Below are 25,420 nucleotides of genomic sequence, written 5' to 3' on the forward strand. Positions count from 1 at the left end.
ATGGATGATGGTTTTCTAATTATCTGAGCAATGCACTAATGTCCTTATTATTTGTCTCTAACTCTGGGATAAATATGATTTTAAGAAAAGGTGTACTTGGAGGGTAGGAGTTCCTGTGGCCAAGAGGTTGGTCATAAGTGTATTTGACAAGCCAGCTACACCCACCTGTAGGTCTTCCAGCTGCTGAGCTTTATGCTGAATGCTGGAGTTTCTTGGGAGGGGGGATGGCTTTCCAGAAGTACAGATAGGAGTTTAGTTTCAAAATTCCTTATTTAAAAATCTAACTTGCATCATCATTTTTCCTTTGCTGCTTTTTTACCCTGACTTGTTTCAGATGACATGCTGTTGAACTTGAGGCTGGAGTTTGCTTAAGCTGGGAGCATATGTACTTCCATGAATAAATTTTCAAGCTTATTAACTGGATTACAGATCCAGAAAGTATTGACCATAGAAGAGAAGTAAATGAATGTTTTTAGGTTTCACTGGGGTGTTAAGCCACCAATCTGTCATACTTCCATCCTGTTTAATTTCAGTGGGCACAGTCAAGTGGACTTAAATGGAATTTTCCTAGTTCTTTTGGTTCCTTGCTGTTTGGAGGCTCAGTGATGTGACCATTTGGCTTCTGTGGTCATGCTGGTTTATTAATGTCAGAACAAATTGCTTTTTACTAATCATTTAGGTTGGAAAAGACCTCCAATATTGAGTCACAACTTGTGACCAATCACCACCTTGTCAACTAGACCATAACAGGTTGATTTTTTTTAAATCAACTTGACACAAGGTTAAATCTCACTCTTGCAAGGCCTTGGGGTTTTTCTTAATCTTACGATTTTAAACTTGCCAGGAGGGACTGATTCTCCAAAAGTGGTAGATGTCCATGTTCTGGGGGATTGTTAAGTAATGTCATGATGTCATGATTTATGCTGTGTGACCTACAAGGATAAAGATCTTTGAGTGCGGTATTGTATTTTCTGCTCCTGAGTCACTGGCATGCACGTTCTGTGTGTGACAGGATGAGTTGACAGCCATTAAAGAAGACATCACCACCTACTGTTAAGTGCAGGTTGAGAACTTACTTTGCAGAAAGCAGCTTGACATCCAAGGAGCATCAAGGGTGTGTTATCCCACCGTTGCACATCTGTCTGTAGGTGCCTGAACTCTGTGCTCACAGGTCTGTCTTGTTCAGACCCAGCACTGCCAGACTCACTCCTCAGAAATCCCAAGGGCATGTAATCCTTTGGAAAATGAGTGGTAGGTGAAGAGGGTTTGGACTAGGTGAGTTTTAAAGGCCCCTTCCTACCCAATCTATTCTATGATTTCTATAAAACACTTCTTAAATAGGAATCAAGTTAAAAGCACCCAAACATAATACAGAAGTGATTTGTAATGAATGTGAAGTGCTAACTTTATCATGAAAAACAACCTTGTAAAATAGAACTTAATAAAACAGCAAGTATTATTCTGAGAAATACAATCTTTTAGATTAAATCTGTAAATGTTTGCTTATGTGTCTTTCACATGTTCTTTAAACCAAGCAATTGCCTTTCAGTTTTGGAAATAGCACTTGAGGCACATAATATAGAATTGTAAAACTAAATCAATAAGATAATGTATGTTTGGTATGTGTGTCAGGTAAAATTCCTATTTTCAGCTTATACTGAGCTCTTAATTAACTGATGAGCTTAAGCAGCTGAGATACAGTAATAGTGCATTTAGTTAATTGGCTAACGTGAAACTTTATCCCTGCCAATAGCTGTGACGCTGGAATAAATTCAAGATGTGGTGTTAGATCCTTTAACTGAGCTAATTTAATTATTGGTCATTGCAAAAACAGTTACCAACTTGCAGTCTTTTTTTATTCATTCCCTTCTGGAATTTGTGACTGCCATGTGTGGCAGAAGTAACATGGCAAGCTGTGCCACATTCGCCCAAGTAGTCCTTGGGAACATGAAATTGGCCATCTGTGTTGTTCATTATACTTTGTATTACACAGACAGTGTTAAGTTTCAGATTTTGGTGGAAGGATTTAGTTCAACAAAGCCTGATGCAAATTAAACTGTGCTGAGAATTGTGCTGACTTCTGCAGCTCCTCCGAAGCAATTTTACTTTAGGGGAAAACCTAAGATGGAGAGGGATGTTTTAAAAGAGCATGTAATGATAGGAGAAGGGGTAATGTCTTCAAACTGACAGAGAGAAGGTTTAGATTGGATGTTAGAAAGACATTCTTCCCTGTGAGGGAGGTAAGGCCCTGGCTGCCCAGAGGAGCTGTGGCTGCTCCATCCTTGGGAGTGTTCAAGGAGAGGTTGGACAGAACTTGGAGCAACCTGGTCTAGTGGAAGGTGTCCCTGCCCATGGCAGGGAGGTTGGAATGAGATGGTCTTTAAGGTCCCTTCCAACTGAAGCCATGGTGTGATTCTTATGAAGTCTGGTTTACTTGTTGTAATAAATTAAATTCCCTGATGCATTGTCCAGAAGGTTCAGCATCTGAGGGTGTGCCTGTTGGCTTTCAGCATGGTAACACCTCTCCAGGGTGGAGCTGGCTGCATTGTTTAAAGAAAATTATCAGTCTAATATTTTGTGTAATTCTGGCAGAATGAAAGATAAGTCTGCCTTTCATTGTTTTTTGGTTTGGGTTTTTTCCTCATGAATATTTTGCTAAGTGTTGGAAGTGCTCATGGTGTGTTAAACGCAGCCCAGATGTACAGCAGATGTCACCAAACTTGGAGAAATTGTGGTGGCCTTGTGTGGTCAGGCTGTGGCTGCTTGACAGAGGCCAGCACTGCCCACACCACCCCCATGGCTTAGGCCAGCATAAAAGCAAAGCTTTGTTTTAAACCCTGCTGAGCCAGACCCTAATTTGGCCCTTGCTCAAAGCATGCAGAACTCAGCAGTCAGTGTGTGGGGAAGCTCTTGCAGTACTTGCAATTTTAAGGGGTTTGATGATGTTCCTTTTCCCTGGAGGTGTTCAGGAAACGACTGCATGTGGCATTTCGGTGCTCTGGTCTAGTTCACAAGGTGGTGATCGGCCAAAGGTTGGACTCCAGGGACTTGGAGGTCTTTTCCAACCTAAATCACTCTGACTCTGTGATGTCAACCTCCAGTGCACTGTCAGAACAGCAGGCAGGTGCCCCCATCACAGCAATGCAACAGCACAGGGTTGGCCACTCAGAGGAACTCAACCTTTAAGCTTTTTATCTGATGTGTCTAAAGTTTCCTTGTTAACTGAATCAAGGGGAAGATACAAAAGGATTTTAATACTTTAAAAGTGAAGTTGCTGAGTTGCATTCTTCCTCATGATGAGATACAGAAAACACTGGGGTGTTGGTTTTTGTTTTTTTTTCTTTTAGATAATCTCTGTGCAGCTTCCCACTGCATTCCCACAGCTCTGCTGTGCTCTGTAGTGCACTTGCTTTGCATGTGAGATGCTGCCTTGGTGCCAAGCCCTCAGCTGCAACTGAGTTTTAGCTTAAGCTACACTTTGCAGAAGTCAAAAGAAACATGTCCTTTATGCAGCTTATCTCAACTAGAATATTTTTCATGTTGCTGACAGCTTCCCTAATGGTTCTTGTCATAGGTTTAAAAAAGGTAGTTGTGCACTGTAGATGATACAGATTAAAAGTCTTGGTGCTTGCACATTGTGATTTGGGAATGGGTAAATCTTTATCCTGTTCTGTATCCAGCTGAAAACATTCATCTGCCAAAGATAGGGACAGTTTAAATTGCAGCATAAACAGTGCTGACAGGTAATTGTGTTGATAATGTCTGTCCCTCGAAGCTATTTCACCCCAGTGCTGCTGGAACCTCTCTGTGAGGCTGAAGCTGACACTGAACAGTCAAACAGCAGCTGCTGTTTCTCCTACTGCCTGTGGAAGGAGAATTTGTGGCTCTAGGATTCCTGTGGTGGGACATAATAGAGACAGATGGGCATCATCTGTCCTTTGCCCTGCCTGGCAGTGTTATTTCTTCATCCGTGGTCACCCCTTGACTGAGGCACTGAGGATGTCGTGACTCCACAAAGGTGTCCTTCCCATAGGCATTTTTCTCTGTCCAGAGAAAAGATGTATCATAATCCTACTTGAGATGATGAAGAACTCCTCTGCCTGTGCTTCCAGCAAGAAGCTGGGTGGGCAGGCAAGGCTCAAGAGCAACCACACAGCTTTTGTAAACTATTAATCATAGAATGGTTTGGTTTGGAAGGGACCTTAAAGATCATTTTGTTTCACTCCCTGCCATGGACAGGGACACCTTCCACTAGACCAGGTTGCTCCAAGCCCCGTCCAACCTGACCTTGAACGTTTCCAGGGATGGGGCTACCACAGCTTCTCTGGGCAACCTGTGCCATGGCCTCACCACCCTGGTACTATTTCTTCCATATATCCAACCTTAATGTTTCCTCTTTCAGTTTGAACCCATTACTCCTGCTTGTGTCACTACAGTTCCTAGTGGAAAATTCATCTCTGGCTTCCTTTCTATAATAAAGCCATAGAGTTAACTCTAGGAAATAGTGCTGAGCTTTTAGTGGGAAACCATGGCAGAAATGTTTGGGTTTTTTTTTTAAAAGTACTATTTGGAATGTTGAGGCAAATAACAGCATGGAATTTCACAGGGACTTTATTTGCATTATTGCTCTATCCAGCATCACTTATCCCAGGCATTCATAACCAGTGCTTTGCTGTCCTGCTCTTGCAGCTCCCAGAGAGAGGAATTGTCCTCATAAAACCTTCACAAAGAGCCTGGAGGCTGAAGTTCACCTCTTGCCAGCTGGCTCTGGGCTGTGAATGCACCTCACGTTAGACAAAATGCACTGACCTGGTTTCAATGTCTGTGCAAGGCGACCTGTGTTGTTGCAGCATATCCCAGTGCAAAGCAGACTGTTGGTCACCTGAACAGATCCTCTTCTGTGTGTTGGGATGAGGTGGGATGTTTGGATCTGGAATGCCATTGGGGGAGCAGATTCCAAAAGCTGAGGCTTTTATTTCTTGCTGCAATACTTCTGGCTTCTTTGGAAAGTGAGCGGTGATGAGTGATGAGCCGCTCGAAAATACCAAGCTCTCTTCAATTCTTCTGCAGTTCCTGTTAAAATCATGGGAGAAATGGAAAATACAGTGTAATAGCTTGTAATTAGAGAAAATTTTTCTTTTTGTCCAGCACATTCATACGCCCCCATTCATACATCATTTCATGTGTTTTACATCTCATGCTGTGAAGCCTCTGGATTGACTCAGTGAAGGTTTAGTGCATTGTTTAGGTAGAGATGCAGGAAAGTGTCATGCTGGTACAACTTGTCCAGAGCTGCCTGGAATTACCAGAGTAACTTGCATTTTACTTGCTACATTTTCTTCTGGTCAATTAAATCAATTTGGAGGAAGGTGTTGGGTAAGAGTTTAGGAGAGACTGGAGAAACAGGGAAGACAATGCACATCTGGGAGACAATGCGCTCTTTGCCTGGTTGGCTTTGAGTGTCGGGGTGGCACAAGTGATTTATGACCCTCCTTTGGGCCCCTGGGGGACCACATACATCATTTAGCACCAGCACATGGTGTGTCTGGCAGGCGGCTCACATGGGAGCACAAGCCTGGCTTTAAGTGATGATCAACCTGCTGTCCCTGCTCATTCTTCCCCTTCTCCATCTGATTTTTATTTTCTTTCTTTCATTCACCCCCTTTCAGGTAGGAGAAAGGGAAAATATCCCCAGGGGGTGGCCAGTGAGTTTACTGCTTGAGTGCTGATGTGTCTCTGATAGGTTTGGTATTTGTCTGGCTCAGAATTAACTTCTTTGCCTACACCTTTATAACGTGGCTTTGAGCCTGTAGCCTGGTGTTTCCTTATGCAATTGTTTAGAGATGTAACTTAAATTTCTATCAGGAAATGTAGTTTTTCTTGTAGTGTTCATTTTATCCTGTGCAGTCTCCTTTCACGAAAGAGACTAAAACTTAGTTTCAAACATTGTCTTTATGTCCGTATCTATCTATCTATCCATCCATTCATCCACAGCATTTGGAAAACTCACACAGGGTCCCTAGAAAAGCTGCACTCCTCTTAAGGATCTCAGCACTGTAGTAATAGATATTGCTTTAGTTTTCATATGAAATCTTCGTGCTCCTTCATTTCATCCATAGGAAAACCTTAATTGTCCAGTGAATTATTTCATTTGTAAGGCTTTAATACTGTCTACTGTCACTTCCTTTCCAAAATACTGTTATTGCTGTGCAGAAATAAATTATGGAATAAAAATGCTGTAAACCAGCAGTAGCAGATAAAATTCTGCCCTTTTCCTGTTGTTGGTTAAGCATGTGCTTCTTAATGTAATTGAAGTTGTGTAAGCCTGTGCTACTTAATGTAATTCAAATTGTCTGCTGCTTAGATGCAATACATTTTCCCTTGTCTCCTCCCTGGTTTTCCCTAGTTTTCTGCACCTCTCCTCTGTACTGACTCTTCCAAACACTGTTGTAATTCAGCTGCTGGAAGGATTACAGCAGAGAATGATGCAAAGGAAATGTTTAGGATGAACTCTGTCTAGATATTGATACCAAATTACAAGATAACCTTATGAGGAAATTGGAGCAAAATAGATCTAAAATGCAACTCATTTGATTAAGTAGAGTACTACTCACTGTTGGGAGAAAAGCCCTTGGGACTATTACTAGAAGAAACTTTATGGGTAATGAACTGTTATTTGCATTTAATTTATCTTTGAAAAGTACTTTGTTAACAACTGATCCTCAACAGGGAAGCAATCGTGTAAAGGGAATATTTTTGATCATTAGTTCAATTTGTAAAATATTGTTTGCTTCTCCTGACTGGCTTCAAGTCATTACCCATCACTGTTTCTCAGACTGTGTCTCTCTGGGACAAGTTTGCTTCCCCTGTTGAAGCTGTGAGTGTTTACAGTTTTAAGAAACTAAACAGGGCCTGGGTATCACATTTCCTTGCTGGCCTCAGCCTCTGTAAGTCTTGGTCTGTGTTGCTTCCTTGATGGCTTATCTGTCCTCCTGTGAGTCTTCAAATTCCATCTTTTCTATTGGGAACAGATTCTGAACATTCAGATAGACTGTGGTGGTGATGGTTTTTTTGTCCTTCCTTCAGCACTTCTGTTGGGCATTTCTGTTCCTTTCCTCACAGTTCCTTCTCTTTCTTTTTCATCTCCACACTTAACCAGTTGTCTTTACATCTTAGATATTGTCTTAATCAAAGAGAAAAAAGAAAATATTATCATATATTGCCAGATTCTCCTAACGCTGGTGTCCTTTTCAACATTTTGATCTTTGAATACTTGCCCCTCTCTGCTCATAGCTCTTGCTGCATTGGTCGAGGGTCCCTCTGTGCCAGCCCAGTGCTCGTTTCTGATTGTTTGTCTTCCTACACCTCTGCAGGGATGTGGAAGCACAGCCACACCCAGGTAGAAAGTCACAGGTGGATGGATACATGAAAATCAACAGTTTGGGACCTCCAGTCTCAAAATGGAGCTTGTTCTCTCCAGATGTCTCCTTCTGGGGACTGCACTGCTGGGTTCTCCACACCCTGGGTGGGTTCTGTGTGCATGGAAAATTTTCCAGCAGATGCTTTGGCCAAATTGGGACAGTTTTCCTCAACTTGCAAGAGCAGTAAAAGACTAATGCCACAAGCAACATATGCTTGTGTTTCAAAGGAAAAGGAAGAAATTCACTGTGGAGCACTTGCATGGATTTAACATGTCAAATTTTATTCCTAATGCTATTTTTAGAAATAGGTGAAAGATACTCCAAGAAATGGGATGGTAGGAAAAAGCTCATGTAAGTCTGACTTGACAGCAAAGATGTTTCTCCAAATGCTTCAGGGTTTAGCTCAGTTGCTGGAGGTAACTCTGTGCTGTAGCAGGGAACCAGATCCTGTGGGGTCACTTACAGGGTTACCTGCCTGGTCCGTGGGTGGGAAGGAGGAAGACCTGGCTCACATTTGAAGTCCACCTGCCATTCTCCAGAGGCTGTAAACTCTCTGCTGGCTCATTCAGCTTGTTGCATTTGTGGTATTTGATTTGACAGAAAGCCCTTTGAGGCAGAAACGTTATCCAATTTGAATGAGTGCTATAGTTCATGGGTGTATAAACTAGGAATTATGAAAGCTTTAGCTGGATATTGGCATTTAGTATGAGACTCTTGTGTTACCAGCTGCTCCTGCTCATCTGGCCTGCTTTGGAGGAGGTGACAGTGCTGTGATCCACAGTGAGAGCCACATAACAAACACACCAGCTGTTAAAAAAGTGGTTCTGCGTAGACATCTTTTGACATTTTGTTAAGAAACTGATTTAAATATCTGGTTTTATCTGCATGTGCTTACTTAAAAGAAGCATAGATAACCTTATTGATTCCACTGCTTTGATGAAATAAAAGACTTCGTAGTTTGCCAGCAGCCTGGTGGGGTAGGCAGTAGTAGCTACCTCGAGGACCCCAGGGTTGTGTTCTGACTGTGCAGGAAAAACATCTTATATCCTGCTAAAACCTATAGAAGCAACACAAACAGCCTGTGGATTGTCTGCCACTGTTTCTATGGCACTTGGAGATATTAAACAGAAACACAGAATCATTTAGTTTGGAAAAGACCTCCAAGATCATTGAGTTCAACCTTTGACTGATCACCACCCTGTCAACCAGACCAGAGCACTGAGTGCCACATCCAGTTGTTCCTTGGACACCTCCAGGGATGGCAACTCCACCACCTCCCTGAGCAGTTCCAATGTCCAGTTGACAAGGTGGTGATCAGTCAAAGGCTGGACTCGATGATCTTGGAGGTGTTGGATCCTGAGAACTTCTTACCCCTCTTTGGGATGCACAGCACCACCTGTGAGCTATTGGAGCAAGAACTTAACTTATTTTGGACTGTTACTAATGTGCTGATCTTTTTAAAAAATAGACTCTGATTCTCTTCTAAGTAAATCTCTTGCCAAAAATATCAACCATTGCCATCTATTGCGATGGTGACTTCCAGTATTGCCTCGGAGAGAGTGTATCCTCTTGGCATTTATGAAGCAATTCCTGTTTTCAAGTAGGATATTAATAATTTCTTACTTATGTTGAAGTGATGTATGATGAAAAATTAATGTGGATGTTACTTTCTCTTCCAGATCTTGCAAGCTGCTTGTTCCTCTGATGTGTATGGTCTTAAATGAAGTCAGCATCTCCTTTTGAGCTCTAGTTTGCCTCCAAAGTGAGGGATAGAGAACTGAAACTGTACATACTTGGCAAAGTGTTTCAGACTGTTGATGTTTCTTTCTTTATCAACCTTATTACACAAAGGGAAAAGTCCTTTGATGTGGTCCAAAACTTTGTAGAAATTCATGTAGTGGTGTTTCTCTATTGTGATTAAAGCATGGGGTGGGAAGTGGAATATTTGGACCCTTTGACACATTAGGGCTTTTTAATGTCTTTTGTTTCTTGTATTCTGCTCCATCTACCCACACTTTTGGATGGAGATTAATATTTCTCCAGGAGAGGCATAGAGGTTGTTGGGGTATTCTTGAAGCACTTCTAATAAATTATAAACACGCTAAAGACCTTTTTAAATACTGGCTTGTGATGAAGCCAAGTTGTGTTTAAAAGCTAAGTACTGGGATGGATGGCTTGTTAGCATGGATTTGGCTTTTGAGGCATTTGTAAAGTCACTTTCTTCCACCAGCCTTCTTTCCAACTGGAAAAAAAGAATTTTTCCCTGGGTTTGTCATCCCTGCTGTCTGTGTAGGAAGGATTGTATCTCCAGGGAAAAGTCATTTGAGACTGTTAAGATCTCTGTCTCTTTAGTCTCTTCCCTGCTATTCTCGTCTAGTAAAGAGCAATAAATTCAGATTCTGTCTTGGGCAAAGGGGGAAGCAGGGAGAGAAATGGCCTGTTGGAGTTTCCTCCATGGTGCAGGATAATTTGCAGGCAGGGCTGGGTACAGGCAGTGCTGCTGTGACTGCGGGAAGTGCCTTTAACCTGCTTCCATAATTAATGTTTGGGGAGAAGGAAAGGGCCCTGTGGGATAAATTAGCACTCATTGAATGTATGTGCAAACAGATGTTAGCTGAAGTTGAATGGAAAAAAGGATGCCCACTGACTCAAATTCCTAACAGTGTCCAGTTCTGTCTGTCTAAGATGTTCATGCCTCAATAAGGAAACAATTCCTTGTTCAAGTGTTTTCCCACATATGTTTTTGCAATTTCATAATATACTGTTTAATGCACGCAGAGCTGCCTCCTTCACCATTGTTTTAGGCTGGCCCATCATCATCTCCCAGCCTGTGTGTGCTCAGCTGAGACTTGGACTGGGAACAGCCGGGCTTTGCCAGGAAACTTGGTGTTTTGTAAACACTTGGGTTTGCTGTTCTGAAATCTGTTAAATGGTCAGCACTTCTTTGAAAAGCAAATGGAAGCAATCTCATGGAAGCAATCCCATGGAAACAAAAAGCAGTACATGTTTGTGGTCACTTGAAAGGATTCAGAAGTTTATTATTGTTAGTTCCTGCATGGGATACAGAGTAACAGCTGGAGTCAGTATATCTGTGCCATGCAATTGTCATTTGCTACTTTTAATTGTCGTCTGAATGGGTTTCCGTGCAAATATCTCCTCTAGAGGAGGCCACCAAGTTGTTTTGAGGAATGGAGCACCTCTCCCATAGGGAAAAGCTGAGAGAACTGGGATTGATCAGCCTGGAGAAGACAAGGCCCTGGGGTGACCTAATTACAGCCTTCCAGTTCCTGAAGGGAGCTGACAAGAAAGATGGAGAGAGAGTATTTACAAGGGTCTGGAGTGACAGAACAAGGGGGAATGGCTTCAAATTGACAGAGTGGGTATGGATTGGATATTAGAAAAAATATCTTCCCCATGAAGGGGTTGAGGCCCTGCCACAGCTGTGGCTGCCCCATCCTTGGAATTGTTCAAGGCCAGGCTGGATGGGGCTTGGAGCAACCTGGGCTAGTGTTAAGTGTCCCTGCCCATGGTAGTGAGTAGAATGAGATGATCTTTGAGGTCCCTTCCAATCCAGGCCATTCTGTGCTTCTGCTGTGGTCTTTTCTAATCAGAAGAAGGCTCATGCCTTTGCATAGTTGACAATGTCACCTTACTATCAGGAATTCTTCTCAAAATCCTATTTTCAGTGACTTACACCTCAGGTTCATAAGCATGTCTGTCATTCTGTGTTATAAAATGAAGCAGATAATTCTGTAGTCATATGGAATCAGATTGTGTAAGGGGCTGTGGCTGAACCTCATGTGTGCAGGTTTTAGTCTCCTTAAAACCTGTGTGAAGTTGGAATTCCCTGCTGCAAGACCAGGCACTGATGGTCAGCCCTGAGACCCAGTGTTTGGTGTGAGGGCTGTTCTGAGAACAGCTGAGTGCATCTGGGAAGGAGAGGGTATATTTAAATTAAATACTGTGTGTGCAAAATGTTGCAGCTTAACTGAACTGATCATTCACTGTATATTGACACTTAGGCTTCTCAGTCATGTCCCTCACCCACACACACTCTCTTGGTCATAAATATGATTTGTAGTTACGTGTAGAGATAGAGCCTAAATCTATATTAAGGACTGTGAAAAGTATTTGGACATTACACTGTTCTTCCATTGAAAACCAAATAGAGTAAGATTGAGGGCAGATATGAAGGCTTTTGTCAGCTCTTGTCAACTTTCTCCCAGAAAAATAAGAGGGTTTTGAGAAAGGAAGCTTTTCTTATTATCTCTAAGGGATAATAAATGGGATGCAGAATACTAAATTTAAATCCTTATTTGTCGTGTTGCTCTCCCATCCTTGCAGACTATCGAGGAGCACCTGATAAGCAGCAGCTTTGCCCTGCAAGCTTTGATATCAAGGCAGCTGTGGTGTCTTGTTCCTGAAAGAGATAACTTGCCTTGGTAACATGGGTGGAGGGTGACAGACGGCATCTCTTCATGCTTCCCTGGTCTGATGGCAGCTGAGGTTCCTCTGCTCTCTTGGGACAGCAAAGGCCCTTCATGAAGAGCATGGAGTTGACTCTCCAGCATCCTCTGTGCTGGGATCCTTGACTGACTTCAGTCCTGTGCAGCTTTCCTGTGTTTCAGGAGCATTCATTAACCATCACCACAGAAACCCAGTTTCTGTGCCCTGTCCCATGGAGGGGCTGCTTGTTTTCAGCTGCAAACACACCTAAATTGAGTTTTAACTGTTGAAGGACATTTCATTTCTTATGGAGATGTTTAAACTTGCGTATTCAAGGCTTTGTGGCATTGAGCCGTGGTGAGAACTGTGTTTGTGGTTTGTCACTGCTCTCTTCCCCATTCTGTCCTCAAAGGGTCCCATTACAGAAGGGGGCTTGGAAATGGAGAAAGGAAATGGAGTTTTAACTCTTGCAGGGTGAAATTCTTCCCAGTTTGCACTGAAGTTTGCTCTCTTGTTTTTCCTTTTCCTTTCATCAGAAGTTGAAATAATCCTTTACTCACTAACACAAATGAAAGAGAATGCTTTAGAACGGTGCTGGAATTTAAAGTGTGCAGGGACCTTTAATCTATCATTTTATACCTATGTGGTCATCTTAACTGGCTATTACACAAAATAGCTGTAGTTAAAATGAAACAAATGCTTTTGTGTTCATTGTGAATAAGGTAACCACTTTTTAAAGCTTGATGGATTCTGGATTTCCAGGTGGAATCAGCAAGCAGGATGTTTCTCCTCAGTTTTTCAGAGGTCAAACCAACTTTGGAGTTCAGGGGAAGGGAGGTGGTGCCTCAGAGGAGATGGACAAATAAGGTTCAGATTACCTGGAAGCAAACTTTAGCTCTGTAGATGCTAAACAGAATAACCAAAGGGCACTTCAGTTATTTTGTACTGTTATTTTTATTAATTTCCCTTCCCCTTTCTCTCCCACAGTTGCTCTCGGTCGTAATCAGCCCTTGAAGAAAGAGAAACCGAAATGGAAAAGCGATTACCCCATGACAGACGGACAGTTACGCAGTAAGAGGGATGAGTTCTGGGACACAGCACCCGCTTTCGAAGGTCGCAAGGAGATTTGGGATGCCCTCAAGGCTGCTGCACACGCTTTCGAGAGCAATGATCACGAACTGGCACAAGCAATCATTGATGGTGCAAACATAACACTACCACATGGTAGGTTTGGCTGACGTGGATGTGGCCTCTGAGAATGGTAACAGTAGGTTAACAGAAATATGTTTTTAAGCTGAAAATCAATTGAGATGTGGATGCAATACTTTAAAATACCCATACTTTAGTGTGTACATCTTCCTATTTGGAGTTTCAAAGCAAAATCATATTAGTGTGTGGAGGCACCAAGAAAATCTGCCATTCTATAGTTGCTTCAATTTGAGTGTGTGATCTGGTACATGGGATAATGCACAGTTTGTGTCTGACCTTTACAGGCAACGCTGGGGACTTTCTCTAATCTCTTGAAACACCTGGATGCTCTAAGGCACAATTTTCTTAAATTTTTTCCAGCTTCCCTTTGTAAAGAAGTGGATTTTTTTTTAATCCCTTCCTGATTTTATGGGTTTCTTTGGCACTTGAACTGTTGGGAATTTTTAAAGTTTCTCTTCTGAAGAGTTTGAAAAATTCCCCCAATATTTTGTGCTGGCAATCTACTGTTAGATCTTGTGTGAGATAAACTGTAAGCATTTCTTTTGGGTGCTTTCCCCATTGCTCTGTTGTTCTGAATTTTGATGGTTTTTTTTTTCAAGCTATATTCTCCCTCATTCCATTAATCTGGAATTTACCAAGTCCCTTTTTACCTAGTAGAAATGCAGTTCAACTGCTCTATTTAAAAAATAATAATAATTGAATGGATTTTGTAGCTTTGGTAACTTGGAACAGTCAGGATGAAATTAAAAACAAACAACAAAAAAATGCCCCAAAAAACCCAACCAAAAAACCCCACATGAAAAGCAATCCACACTAAAAAACTTAATCACCCACCACCCCATAACAGAACACACTAGATGGGAGCAGCATAAGTCCTGATTATGTTCTGCTTGGTGTCCCCTTTTCCAGAAGGAACATGATGAGCCTTGCACAAAATAATGGACTTGTTCCTGCCGTGTATAACAAACATTTTTTATGTGCTGACTTGGCTTTCCTCGAAGAAAAAAAAGTGTGATTTGGAAGATCCAGGAGTTTGCTTTCTAGGGTAACTAGTCTTATGAGACTGACTACCTATAGTGCCTTTTTACTTTCTTTTATTGGTGGTGTTTAGGACCTCGGTTTCCCTAAAAGTCACAGCTGATAACATATTTATGTTGAAAAGGGTGTTTTGGGGGATCCCTCTGTCTTTTCCCATATTAAAGTGTGAAACATTACTGGTAGTTGTGGTGTAATGTGTTGTTTCTCCCACTCCTGTTGAACAGTCAGGATCTCTGAAACATCACTGAGAGGTGGAAACTTCCAGTGCTGCAACATAACCTGGATTTTCCATAATTCCTCCGCGGTCTATTGTGGTACTCCTGATTGTTGTTTGTTTTGAAGAAGGTTTGTGTTTTGCATTTAACCGATACTGAAGGACTTTTTGTCAAGGGGAGTTACACATATGGAAATGGTTTCTATAGTAGTCAGTTTTAAAAAGGAATTTGTCAATTACTTCCAGAACTTGCCAATGCTGAGGAGATCTCAAGTCTCCTCCCCAACAGACCTGTGGAGGTCTGTACATATCCCAGGCTCAAGCTATTGGAAGGATATCCTTCCTTTGATTTCTTAGCTCTCCAAAGAATCTTGATTCCTAAGGAAAACCAGCATTAACTAGAGGTAAATTCCTTTAACTCTACTGAATAAAATGAAAGATTTTTAACTAATTTGTTCTTCTCCCAAAGGATGAGTTCATCTGCAAAATGATGCAATACCAGGGGACTGTGGCGTTTCTTCTCATTTATTTTCTGGGTGTACAACAGAGGCTTAAGAAGCCCAGACTAAACCCTACATCTACGTTTTACTGTCCCTGCAGGGTAACATTGTTGTGTGTGTTCAAACCGTGTATTCCTTACAAAAATTAAACCTTGCGGGAAGCGGAGGAGTGAGAGGAGGGGGCTGAGGAGAAGGACTGACAGATACAGATTGTGCAGATTGAGATTTGGCCTTAACTGATGCTGCAAAAATAAAATTTTTTTTATTCCAGAATCCTATAGGAAAGGGAGGGGGAAACCACATCTCTTCTAAGACTGTGTTCATCAGATATCTCACTTGTCTGATCTGTGTGAGGAAGGCTCTAACCAGTGTAATTTTTCTAATGGATGCCTTTTCCTGTCTTCTGCAGTTAAAAATAGCATGTAAGAAGTATTAAATAAATAAATAAGCTTGTGGGATGGGCTTAGCACTTCTCATCTATCTTGGGTGACTCCGTGGGATGGATTTAAAAATAGAAATAATGTTATCACCAATTTAAACTTTTTTTTTCCTGATGTCTTAAAGTAGTACATTCTCCATATTTTATTAATGAGTCAATTTAAATTTAATGAAGAACAGCTTTACATGCTTCTCTGCTATCAAACAGGAAATGCTGGAGTGTGTAGTATTTTATTGGGATCTGCACCAAATGTTAGTGTTGAGCTGGACTTGTCCTGAGTGTAGTTAATATTAATGGCAATCTGTCTGGGGTTAAGTGGAGTTTTTAAATTTCAGAATGGACACTTAATCTGCTCTGGCAGAGTTACCAGGATATTGGTTTTAACTCCTTTAATGCTGTTTGAATGATAAAAGGAACACAACTCCTGTGGCTCCCAGTGAGCAGCCTTAGAGAGCTGGCTCTTTTGTGTACAAGCACAACTGTCACATTTACTGTGTGCAGCACCTGAGATCATGAAAAGTGGGGATGTGAATATTTAACTTCAGTGCTGGGGAAAAGTAAGTGAAACTACTGAAAGGCTCTTGCTGTGAACAGAGCGTTTTTTTCCCCTTTGGATGAAATATTAAAAGCATAAAAAAACTCCCAAACAAAAATAAAACCTCAAAGCCAACAGCAGCAGTGTGGGAAAAGCATGGCATGCTTCTCCTCCCCAGTCCAGACACAAATTCCTAATTCCAGCAAAACTCTTTTCTCCCTATTGAATCAAACAGAATCCCAGAATCAGTGAGGTTGAAAAAGACCTCTGAGATCATCAAGTCCAGCCTGTGACTCATCACCACCTTATCAAGCAGACCAGGGCACTGAGTGCCACATCCCATCATTCCCTGAACACCTCCAGGGATGGGGGTACTCCACCACCTCCCTGGGCAGCCCCTCCTGATGCCTGACTGCCTTTACCATGAAAAATTCTTCCTGAGATGTAATTATGCATCATTCTGTGGTATTTGCTGCCTTTGGGCCTAATGTTGCCCTGCACTAAAGAGCAGCTTTTAATGGCTGTGCCTGAAGTCCTGCATCCCCCTGTGCATCACCTCCCCTTTGTGTGTGCTGGGATTTCTGAGCCTGTTGTTGTTTAAAAGGCCGTGTTACATCATGGACCTGCCATCCCTTGGGGCTCAGCCGCATCTCGGTGCAGGGTTCACTTGCTCCTGACTGGTCAGGTTTGGATTCTGGGTGTTTTTACCACTTTTCAGTATGAATCAATAAATGAGGTTACCCTCTGCTATATTGAAAACTCCATTTTTATTTTATGTTGATGAAAATCTCCATTTATGGACTCCATTTATGTCATTTTATGTTGATGAAAACCTCAGCAAGAATGGCAGCATGTGCTCACAGCCCAGCAAGCCAAACATTAGTATTTAAATTTGGGCAGTAATTCAAAAATATCTACAACAAAATGATACAGTAGATATTTAATACTGACCATTTCTTGTATGTCTCATGTAAAATAAGTAGCTCTAGAAGTGGAACTCTGTAATTTTTGCAGTGCTTTTTGTGTGATGGCAGTATTGGACTTACCTGTTGTATTGAGGAATCTGTGATTGAGAGAATTTGTACAGTGAATTTTGCCATGGCATTTTAACATTTAAACTGAATCCCCTATGAACTGCTGCCCCTTAAGCCACAAGGCCTTTGTGGTTTTTTGTCCCTTTCTTGCCTGCAAACTACGGAATTCATTGCTTAGGCTCTGCTGGGACTTAAGGCTGTAGGAATTGCTTTCTCAGTAGCTTGTTTGTCTGCAGACTTTTTAATTCTCTATGAAACTTGTAATTTAAATTGTAATTTTTATGGATTATATTACCTACACACATGAGAAACATTGTTGGACAATGTGTTTTTCTGTGAGGATACAGAATACTCGGTCCGGGTTCTCTAAATGTCTCTTTAAAAGGGTAGTGAATGGTATTTTGGTGACTGGCTGTCTAATTTTAGATTCAGCAGAGTTATGAAAGCTTTGGGAGGTCTGACTATCAAAGCGTGTCTGTCAATACAATCAGCAGTAGTACTGAGATGAGAATGCAAGCTGTAAAAGTTAAGGAAACTAAAATCTTTCTGTAGTGAATGTCATAAAATTTACAGTTAAGCCTACTAGTTTGTTGATTTGGGGGGTTGGGTTTTTTACTCAGGAGAAAGAAGTTCTTAGTTTGAGGAAAGTTTTTTTCTGTTTTGTTTTTATTTCAGTTAAAAAAAAATACCAAAAGTAAGGGATTAAAACCCAAAATTGGTGGTGTCTTGCAAGGATCCAGACTAGCTGCTGCTGGCACTGAGGATGTGTGTGCATTGGGAGAGGACTTGTATTTTGTTTTTTCTTCTACACATCAGTGTCTATTTTTAAGAGTTGTTGACGTCAAGTTCACTCTGTAGGCTTAGCTTTACTGAAATGATTAGTGAGTACATTGAGTCAAGCTTTCACAAGACTGCACCCAGTCTGTTTTAAGATTTTCCTCCCTCCATGAGTGCACAGCTCTGATGGATACTCTGGAAAAGGGTTGCCTGCCCAGGTGAGAGCTGCAGTCCCGGTTTTGGTGGTGCACACTTCAAGCTTTGGCCACTCTGGTGTTTTCAGTCTCATCATCGTATTACTCTGAAGCACAGACACAGCACGAGGCTGTGACAAGTGTAAAAAGCAATGCTGCCATCCAACTGCTGGATGGGCTCCTGCTCTGGGCTCCTGCCAAGCAGTGGGGGAGACCAACTCATCTTCAAACCCATTTCATGGAGCAGCGCTGTGCACACTCCTGCTGCCGTCTCTGTCCTCAGAAAGTACCTCCTGCTGCTGAGAAATCTCTGAAATGCTCTGGCTGTTTCACTTCTGCTCAGACACAGTAATTGCTTTTTCGTTCGAAGATTTCATCTAAATTAGGAATCTTCACCCAGTGGCTGCAGGCTCTGTGCTCCCTGCTTGGACACCAAATTAAACCTGCTCCGTCCTGCTTCCCAGCCGGTGCTTGGAGGCAGCTGGCAGGGTGGCAGCTCCTCCTCCTCTGCTGCTCTCTTGCCTTGGTGATTCTCAGCATTTTGTGTGTCCATCACTGAGCCAACACACCTGGGAATACGACGTACTGCTCTTGGGAAATGCTCCTGGGAAACACTGTGTTGGCTCCAGTGAAGGACATAGTCCCCTATTGTGCTTCCTGGTTTCCTTCTGGCCTTGAAACACACACTGTTTTCTCAACAACGTCTTCAGTCCAGAGCTACAATTAAGATGATGCTTTCTGTCATTTCTGCTGTGATTAATATTTTTAAAATAGATGCACAACATCCTTTCTGAGGGATGCTGAATTTCCATGTTTTTTTCAAATGGAGAGTTGAATCAAATCATCAGGATGTAAAGCAATTGTGGCTGGCTGAAATATTTATAAATCTAAGTGCAGGTTAGAAACTGTCAGCCCTTCAAATAAAAGCCTACTTATGGCTACATTCTACAGTTGTTTTCCTTAAATATCTTTAACTTCTGCTCTTTGTTTTTTGAAAGGTATTTTGAGGAGCTTCGTCAACATAATTGCCTGGGCTCTTCTGAAGTTTCTTCCCCTGTAGTATTTGCCTGTCTGTTTCCTGATTCCGGTTTCAGTTTGCCTTTTCTGGTGTGGCGAGGATAACTATGCAACACTGTTTTCAAAACTGCTCTTTTTTAACCATTATCTGTGACCAGGAAATTGGAGGTAATTCCCTTAAGAGAAAAAAAAAGGACAACAAAACCAAAGCAGCAGACCAAAACTTACTGTACATAATGGCTCAAAATAAACCCGGACTCATGTCAAAAGAAATCTCAAATTCTTCAAATAAGAAGCTGCTTGTTGATCTGTGTGTTGCAGATTTTCCAGACAGGAGTATGTCTGGTTCAAGTGAATAATAGTCCTCTGATTGATGTCTGGTTTATTAGATGTTCCCAGGAGTGGACATTTCCTCCATCACTGGCTGCTTACAGCAGAAGAACTGGGTATCTGCTTCATCTGCCTTGCTGTCTGCTAGTAAAGTGAGAAAAAGAAATATGAAGTGTTCAAAACTTATTTCTCACTGCAAATTCCAGTGTAAGCCTGTGAGAGCCTCCTCTGTGCTGCCTTCTGTGTGAAAAGAGGATCTCCAGTGGAGGTTTTGCTTCTGTAATTTACTGACCATGTTTTGTGCTGAACTTGGTATTCCTGAAGGAGCTGGTGTCCTGCAGTGCCTCAGTTTGGTAAGTGAGGGGCTCAGCCAGACCTTGGGTGTCTCACTTGCTCCTTGCCCATCCTGCTCCACCTCCTCCATGATCTCCAATTGACACTTGTCATCTTTTACTGTTTTGGCTTCAGGTATTTAAATCAGAGGAAGATGGTAACTTTTCTGCAAGATGAAGGCAAAGTAGTAATTATGGTCAGGGGGGTCTGAGTCACAGAAGGCTTCTCCCTAAAGCCTGACAACCTTTTAGGGGCAGGTGGAGGTAAGTCCTGCCTGGGGTGTCACAGACAGCATGGGCAGTACTTACTGGAGGTATTTCAATACTTTTAAATCTCGCACAGCCTCTTTCAATAAATACCTTGGGATGGTAACTTCGTGTTACTGAGCTTCAGAAAGTGTGTTACAGACAGATTGACCTCTGGAAAAATACTAATTTCTGAGAAGTTTATTTTTTTCCTGAGTTTGTTTGGACTTGGAGCTGGTAGTTGCTTTTTGCTGACAGTTATCACTGACAAGCCCAGTGGGCTTTGCTTTTTTGCTGATGCATGTCTGAGCCCAGTCCAGAGTAAGCAGTGTTTGTAGTTGTTACTGCAGAGAAAACTTGGAACGAAATGAACTGCGTGTTTCCATAGGTGTTTTGACTACTAGACATTATACAGAAATAATGAAATCTCGGTGGTTCCTTTAATGGTTCCCGGGTGATCAAGAAAGATTTTTATAGAAGGTCATAGCTGCAGCAAGGCCTTGAATTTTAACCTTTTCAGGCTCTCACCATCTGTGCAGATCCCCATGGCCACTGCTCTGTGCACGTTCAGGGTGTGATACAGCACTGACTAACATGCAGTCTTCTACCTTTATGTTTAATCAATACTTTTTTCTCTATTTTATTATAAATAAGGTCACACTCTGAAGGAACAGCACCTTGTAGGTGAGGAGCACATTGAATGGCATAAAGCAATGCTGAAGCCTTCTGTTGCCTGAAATCTTTCCTGTAGCCTCCTTTAATCCTCTCCACCCCCACAGCTTTAAACAGCCTTGTGTTGTAGTTTTATTTTAGAATGTGGGTACTAATGTGGGATTGTGTCAGTTTGCTTGACCTCCCTGGAGCCTTTAACATTTTTGCCGGTTATCCTTGGAGACTGAGCATGCAAATGAATGACTTCCACGCTCATTAGCAGGTCTTTGAATGGCAGCACAGGGATACAGGCAAGTTTGGGAGCAGAAAGAACAAAACAGTACAGGGCAAACCTTTGTCTAGGTCATTCTGTGCTTTTCTATTCCCTGTTGCATACAGGTAGGTAGTGGTGAAAATTGTTGTTTAGTCTCAGACAGTGTCTTGTTCTCATTTCAAACTGATGTGAGACCTCTTTGCACTCCATAAAAGCCAACATTTGCTTTTATGCTCAGTCTAAGGGTTGTCTCTGCTGTTCTGTTAGCTGAAGCTATAAAAAGTGTTCTCTCATGCCGGATTTCCATCCACAGCTACTTCAAGCTCAGATTAAACTGCCTCAAATACCATTTTGCTGCCCAGAGTGGGCACTGTGGTTGCAGGGGATTGTCTGAAGGTTGAGCACACTGCCCACCATCATACAACAGAGGTGGAGCAGCTTGAGTTGCTGTGGTCACCACTTCCTAGTTAAATATCCCTGTGTTCAGTCCATGGTTTTAGCACAGTCAGACTGTCCCTTCTTTCTACACAACTACCTGAAAAGAGATTGTAGCCAGGTGGGCGTCAGGCTTTTCCAGGCAACCAGCAACAGGAGAAGAGGAAATGGCCTCAAGCTGTGCCAAGGGAGATGCAGATTGGACATCAGGAGGAATTTCTTCACAGAAAGGGTTGTCAGGCAGTGGAAGGGGCTGCCCAGAGAGGTGGTGGAGTCCCCATCCCTGGAGGTGTTTAAAGAACAGCTGGATGTGGCACGGAAAATCTCTCTAAAACAATTTTGTTAACTTCCCATTCAATTTTCCGTTTTAACTATGTTAGTCATAGGATCTGGGATGCTGAGTGCTAGATGTTCACTCTGGGTGTATGGGAACAATGGATTACTTAAAAATTCAAGCGTAACAAAGGCATTGACAACTTCTTTAAATCTGACTTCAGCTTCCGTGCAGCCTCACACTGAACAGGTAACCTGGTGACTTTAATCACTGGGATATAAAACAGGCTCAGGTGATTGTGATACTCTACTTTCTCTTTTTTCTCAAAATGCCCTCACCCTCTCTAAGAAGATGGATAGTGGAGAGCAGCATGTTTAAATGAGGAGGGTATACACAGAAACTCTTTTACCAACCAGATTTTTTTTTATTTTTATCTAAGAGGCCTGTCTAGACAGGCATCTGTTTTAATAATATGCAAAGCAGAATAGTAGATGATACTTAATTAGTAAAATGACTTGTCATCTTTGAACCCTGTTGTAATGTTTTGTGGAAGCTGTTACCTTCACACAATATTACATACAAGTTTTAGAGGAATTTAGAAGTGGCAGTACATATGGTATTGCTAACCTGACAACTACCAGGAATTAATACATACTTGACTTTATCACACTTCATTTGGATAAAGAACACCTCACCAATGAATCTATCTGTTCTAGAATTAGTATTGGGACAAAAACCTGCAGGGAATGCAATGACTGGGTGACATTCCAAACCCACCTGGATGTGTTCCTGTGTAGCCTGCTCCAGGTGACCCTGCCTTGGTAGGGGGATTGGACTGGATGATCTCCAGAGGTCCTTCCAACCCCAGCTATTCTGTGATTCTGTGATTACAGCAAAAGTGTCTGGGTAGGATCACTGAGGTTGGAAGGGACCTCAGGAGTCTGTGTGAGTTCTGCTATAAGTGCATCTCAGGTTATTGCCTTGCAGATCATTTTCAGGCAGCTGAGTGTGCATTATTTTATCAGGGGTCGTGGAGCCCAGGAGAGCTGAGTTTTCCAAAGAACAAAGCATGGAGGTGAGCACAAGCAGTGCAATAGCTGATGGAACCAGCTGAGGTAGTTCTCCTGGTAGAGAACAGGATGAGAGGATTACAAAGGCAGTAGCAGAGTCTCTTTATTTTTCTCCCCTTTTCCCTTGTTGTAATTCACCAAGCACAATTCCCATCTGCCTTGTGCCAGTTGCTGCAAGCGGGAGTGAGCCGGTCCCTGCTCACCAAGAAGCTTCTGAAGCCCTGGGATCTCCTGCTGGCTCCGGGAGTTGATCTCCATTGTGGAATTGAGCCAGACCGATAATGTTCCCATAATGGAAGAGCTGTTTTTCAGTGAGTTTGAAATGAGAATTATTAAATGCTTAATACTCATTATCTCCAAACCCAGTTCTTTAGGAGCTGGAATAAGTTATTTATTATAAAGGGAGGCTGAAGATGAGAGCAGAGCTGTGTTGTGTAAGCAGTTGTGCTGTGGCTTAGAAGACAGGCTTATACCTTTGTCTGGTAGCTTTATGGTAGTTTAAATTTGTATAACCCGTGGAAATCCAGTATGGAAGAAACATGGGAGAGGGGCTTACGTCTGTGGTTTATTATCAAGTGCTTCATCCACTTGATTAATTATTACAGTTGCTTTATTGTTCTCTGTATGTGGTGCAAAGCACAGGCTTGCACGAGTATTCCCACGCAATGCCCTCTGGAAAACAGGAGAGCCACAGCTGGTAACTGCAGCATCAAGCCCTTTGGGTCTTTATTAAGTCAGAAAAAGCTTTTTTCTCTCAACTCCTCCCAGTTTGTGATGGTTGTAGGTGAGCTGGAACGACCCACTGCGTGTTTGCACCTGTTTGTCTCAGTCCTGTTCACGTTCTGCTCAAGGTCACCCTTCACCGCTCTCGCATGCTGTTGACGTCAGTACACATTTTCTTATAAGATCTTGTGTTTCCCAGCTGTGACCAGGAATCAGCAGTTAATAAAGATGAAGAGGTAGCTCAGCTTTTCTGCCTCTGTCATTGCTCTCTAGGAACTGGTGTACTGTAAGACCCAGAAGACAACCCCTTTTTTACGTAATTAATTTCAGCCAATACTGATCTATATTGGGTTCAAATAAATAGTTTACAGGTGGAAGCTCTACTATTGCCAATTTATTCAGCATTTGAGGCTCAGCTTTGGTTTGGAATGGAGTTTTTCAGTAAGAAAAACAAATGAACCAGCTGTTCCTTGAGCAAATGTGCTATACACAGACACTCAGGCTCCTTAAATTAGCTCAGTCTCATTGCAATGCTAGATTTTGTTTTGTGTTGTCTTAATTTCTCTTCCTGAAGCAAGTCTGTCTGGGGGAAGGGAAGAAGATATGGAAATCTGCTCAGTTTTTAATTTTTGTGGTTTCTGAACAATCCTCCTCAAAACTGCTCTAAAGCTTAAAGAAATAGAAGGCACCTCATGACCAGAAAACAAGAAATTTGCTGCTTTTTCTGAAGAGTGTGGTGTGCAGCTTTAAGGAAATGCCAAAATGCCGTTAAGATTTCTTGTGTTGTCAGATAAGTGTGGTCATATATGCCTGACTTAATAACTCCTGCAAAAGTTTATCTTCATATCATTGTGGTCTCTTAAATTGCAGGTCCTTTTGTGTGCAGGACAAGTAAGTCCAAGCTCTGAACTCCTTAGGAGTGGGAGTAGTATTTCCCTGTGTTTTTTAGTGTTTTCCCATACCAGTCCTGTGAAATATTTCCACCCTAATAATCTTATTAAAACAAAGTTTTTATGGCCTGCAAGGCAATTAATTTCAAAATGTTCCAATTCCTTATGCTTGATGATCACATCATCTTATTTTTCCCCTTGAAATTGTCAAGCTGTCTCCTACCTGGATAACAACCAACAAGAAGCTCTGCCTTGCAGCTGCTTCCAGAATTCCTCACTCTCCAAGTGAGGTATTACTTTTGAAATATTAAAATAATCCCATCTGCTGTGGTTTTAGCATTGGGTCTTCTTTTCTATCTGACTTGGGCCTATAAAGTTAAATTCCATAACTCTGTGGCAGCATCAATACTGAATGACTTCAGAATCATAGAATCAAAGAATATCCTGAGTGGAAGGGATGCACAGGGATCATCAAAGTCCAACTCCTGGCCTTGCACAGACACCCCAACAATCTCACCCTGTCCTCGAGATCATTGTCCAAATGCTCCTTGAGCCTCTGTCAGCCTTGGGGCTGTGCCCACTGCCCTGGGGAGCCTGTTTAGTGCCCGACCACCCTCTGGGGGAAGAACCTTTCCCTAATATCTTACTATCTCCTGATATCTAGAGCCTGTTTGACACTGGGAAATTTTCAGAGTAATGAATTGGTCAGTGAGACTCTCAAAGCACTCACCAGATGGTGTGCAATGGCACCTTAATTCTGAATGGTAGAAAGTTGGAGACAACTGGAGTTTGAGTGGTTGGATTGGTTGAAGGGTTGGCTCTGTCACTGGCTTTACCCAAAGGTAGTTCCTTCTGTTGCAACAAGGTTGTTTTGTATCCAAGTTTATTAAGGAATATTCACGTGTAGAGGAACATTTAAATACACAAAGAATACTCCAGTATATCAAGTATTGTTAAGTTTAGTTTGTCCCCTCCTCAATATTGTTGTGAGATCTTTTTATAGAGTCTTGATCTGTCATGCCCAGTACAGAATCCTCCACCTAGACCTGCTGCCTGCCCCCATTCTCCCTGCTGCTTTCCTTCTGGAATCTGCCCCTTTCATGTGCTTTCTTTGTACACTCCAGCAGTGCAAATTCTAGGTATCAACTCACCCTCTAGGCTTTGGCATCTGAACTTGCTCTGTTTGCCTGATGCAGCATCCATCTGTGGGCTGTGAATAAGGGAAGGGGAAGTCAGTCTAAGTGGGGCTGAGGGATGGAAGCACCATGCCTGCCAGTGATAGTGAGGGCACAGGGTTGCCTGCCTGAACTGTGACACCTCTGCATTGCCTTTTGCTTCTCTGGTTTAAGGGAGGCTGTATCCTTCCTGTGC

General features: G+C 42.2%; 1 protein-coding gene across 1 annotated transcript in view; it reads left to right on the top strand.

Moving 5' to 3' along the window:
* UBTD2 (ubiquitin domain containing 2) overlaps positions 1 to 25,420 on the top strand; it is a 44,300-nt gene that overhangs the window by 14,867 nt on the left and 4,013 nt on the right. Inside the window, exon 2 of the mRNA XM_071570317.1 lies at positions 12,855 to 13,091. Within this exon, the coding sequence (XP_071426418.1) occupies positions 12,855 to 13,091 (237 nt within the window). The remainder of the gene's footprint in view (positions 1 to 12,854; positions 13,092 to 25,420) is intronic.

This window comes from Pithys albifrons, chromosome 15 (assembly GCF_047495875.1).
Source record: "Pithys albifrons albifrons isolate INPA30051 chromosome 15, PitAlb_v1, whole genome shotgun sequence".
Classification (NCBI taxonomy): Eukaryota; Metazoa; Chordata; class Aves; order Passeriformes; family Thamnophilidae; genus Pithys; species Pithys albifrons.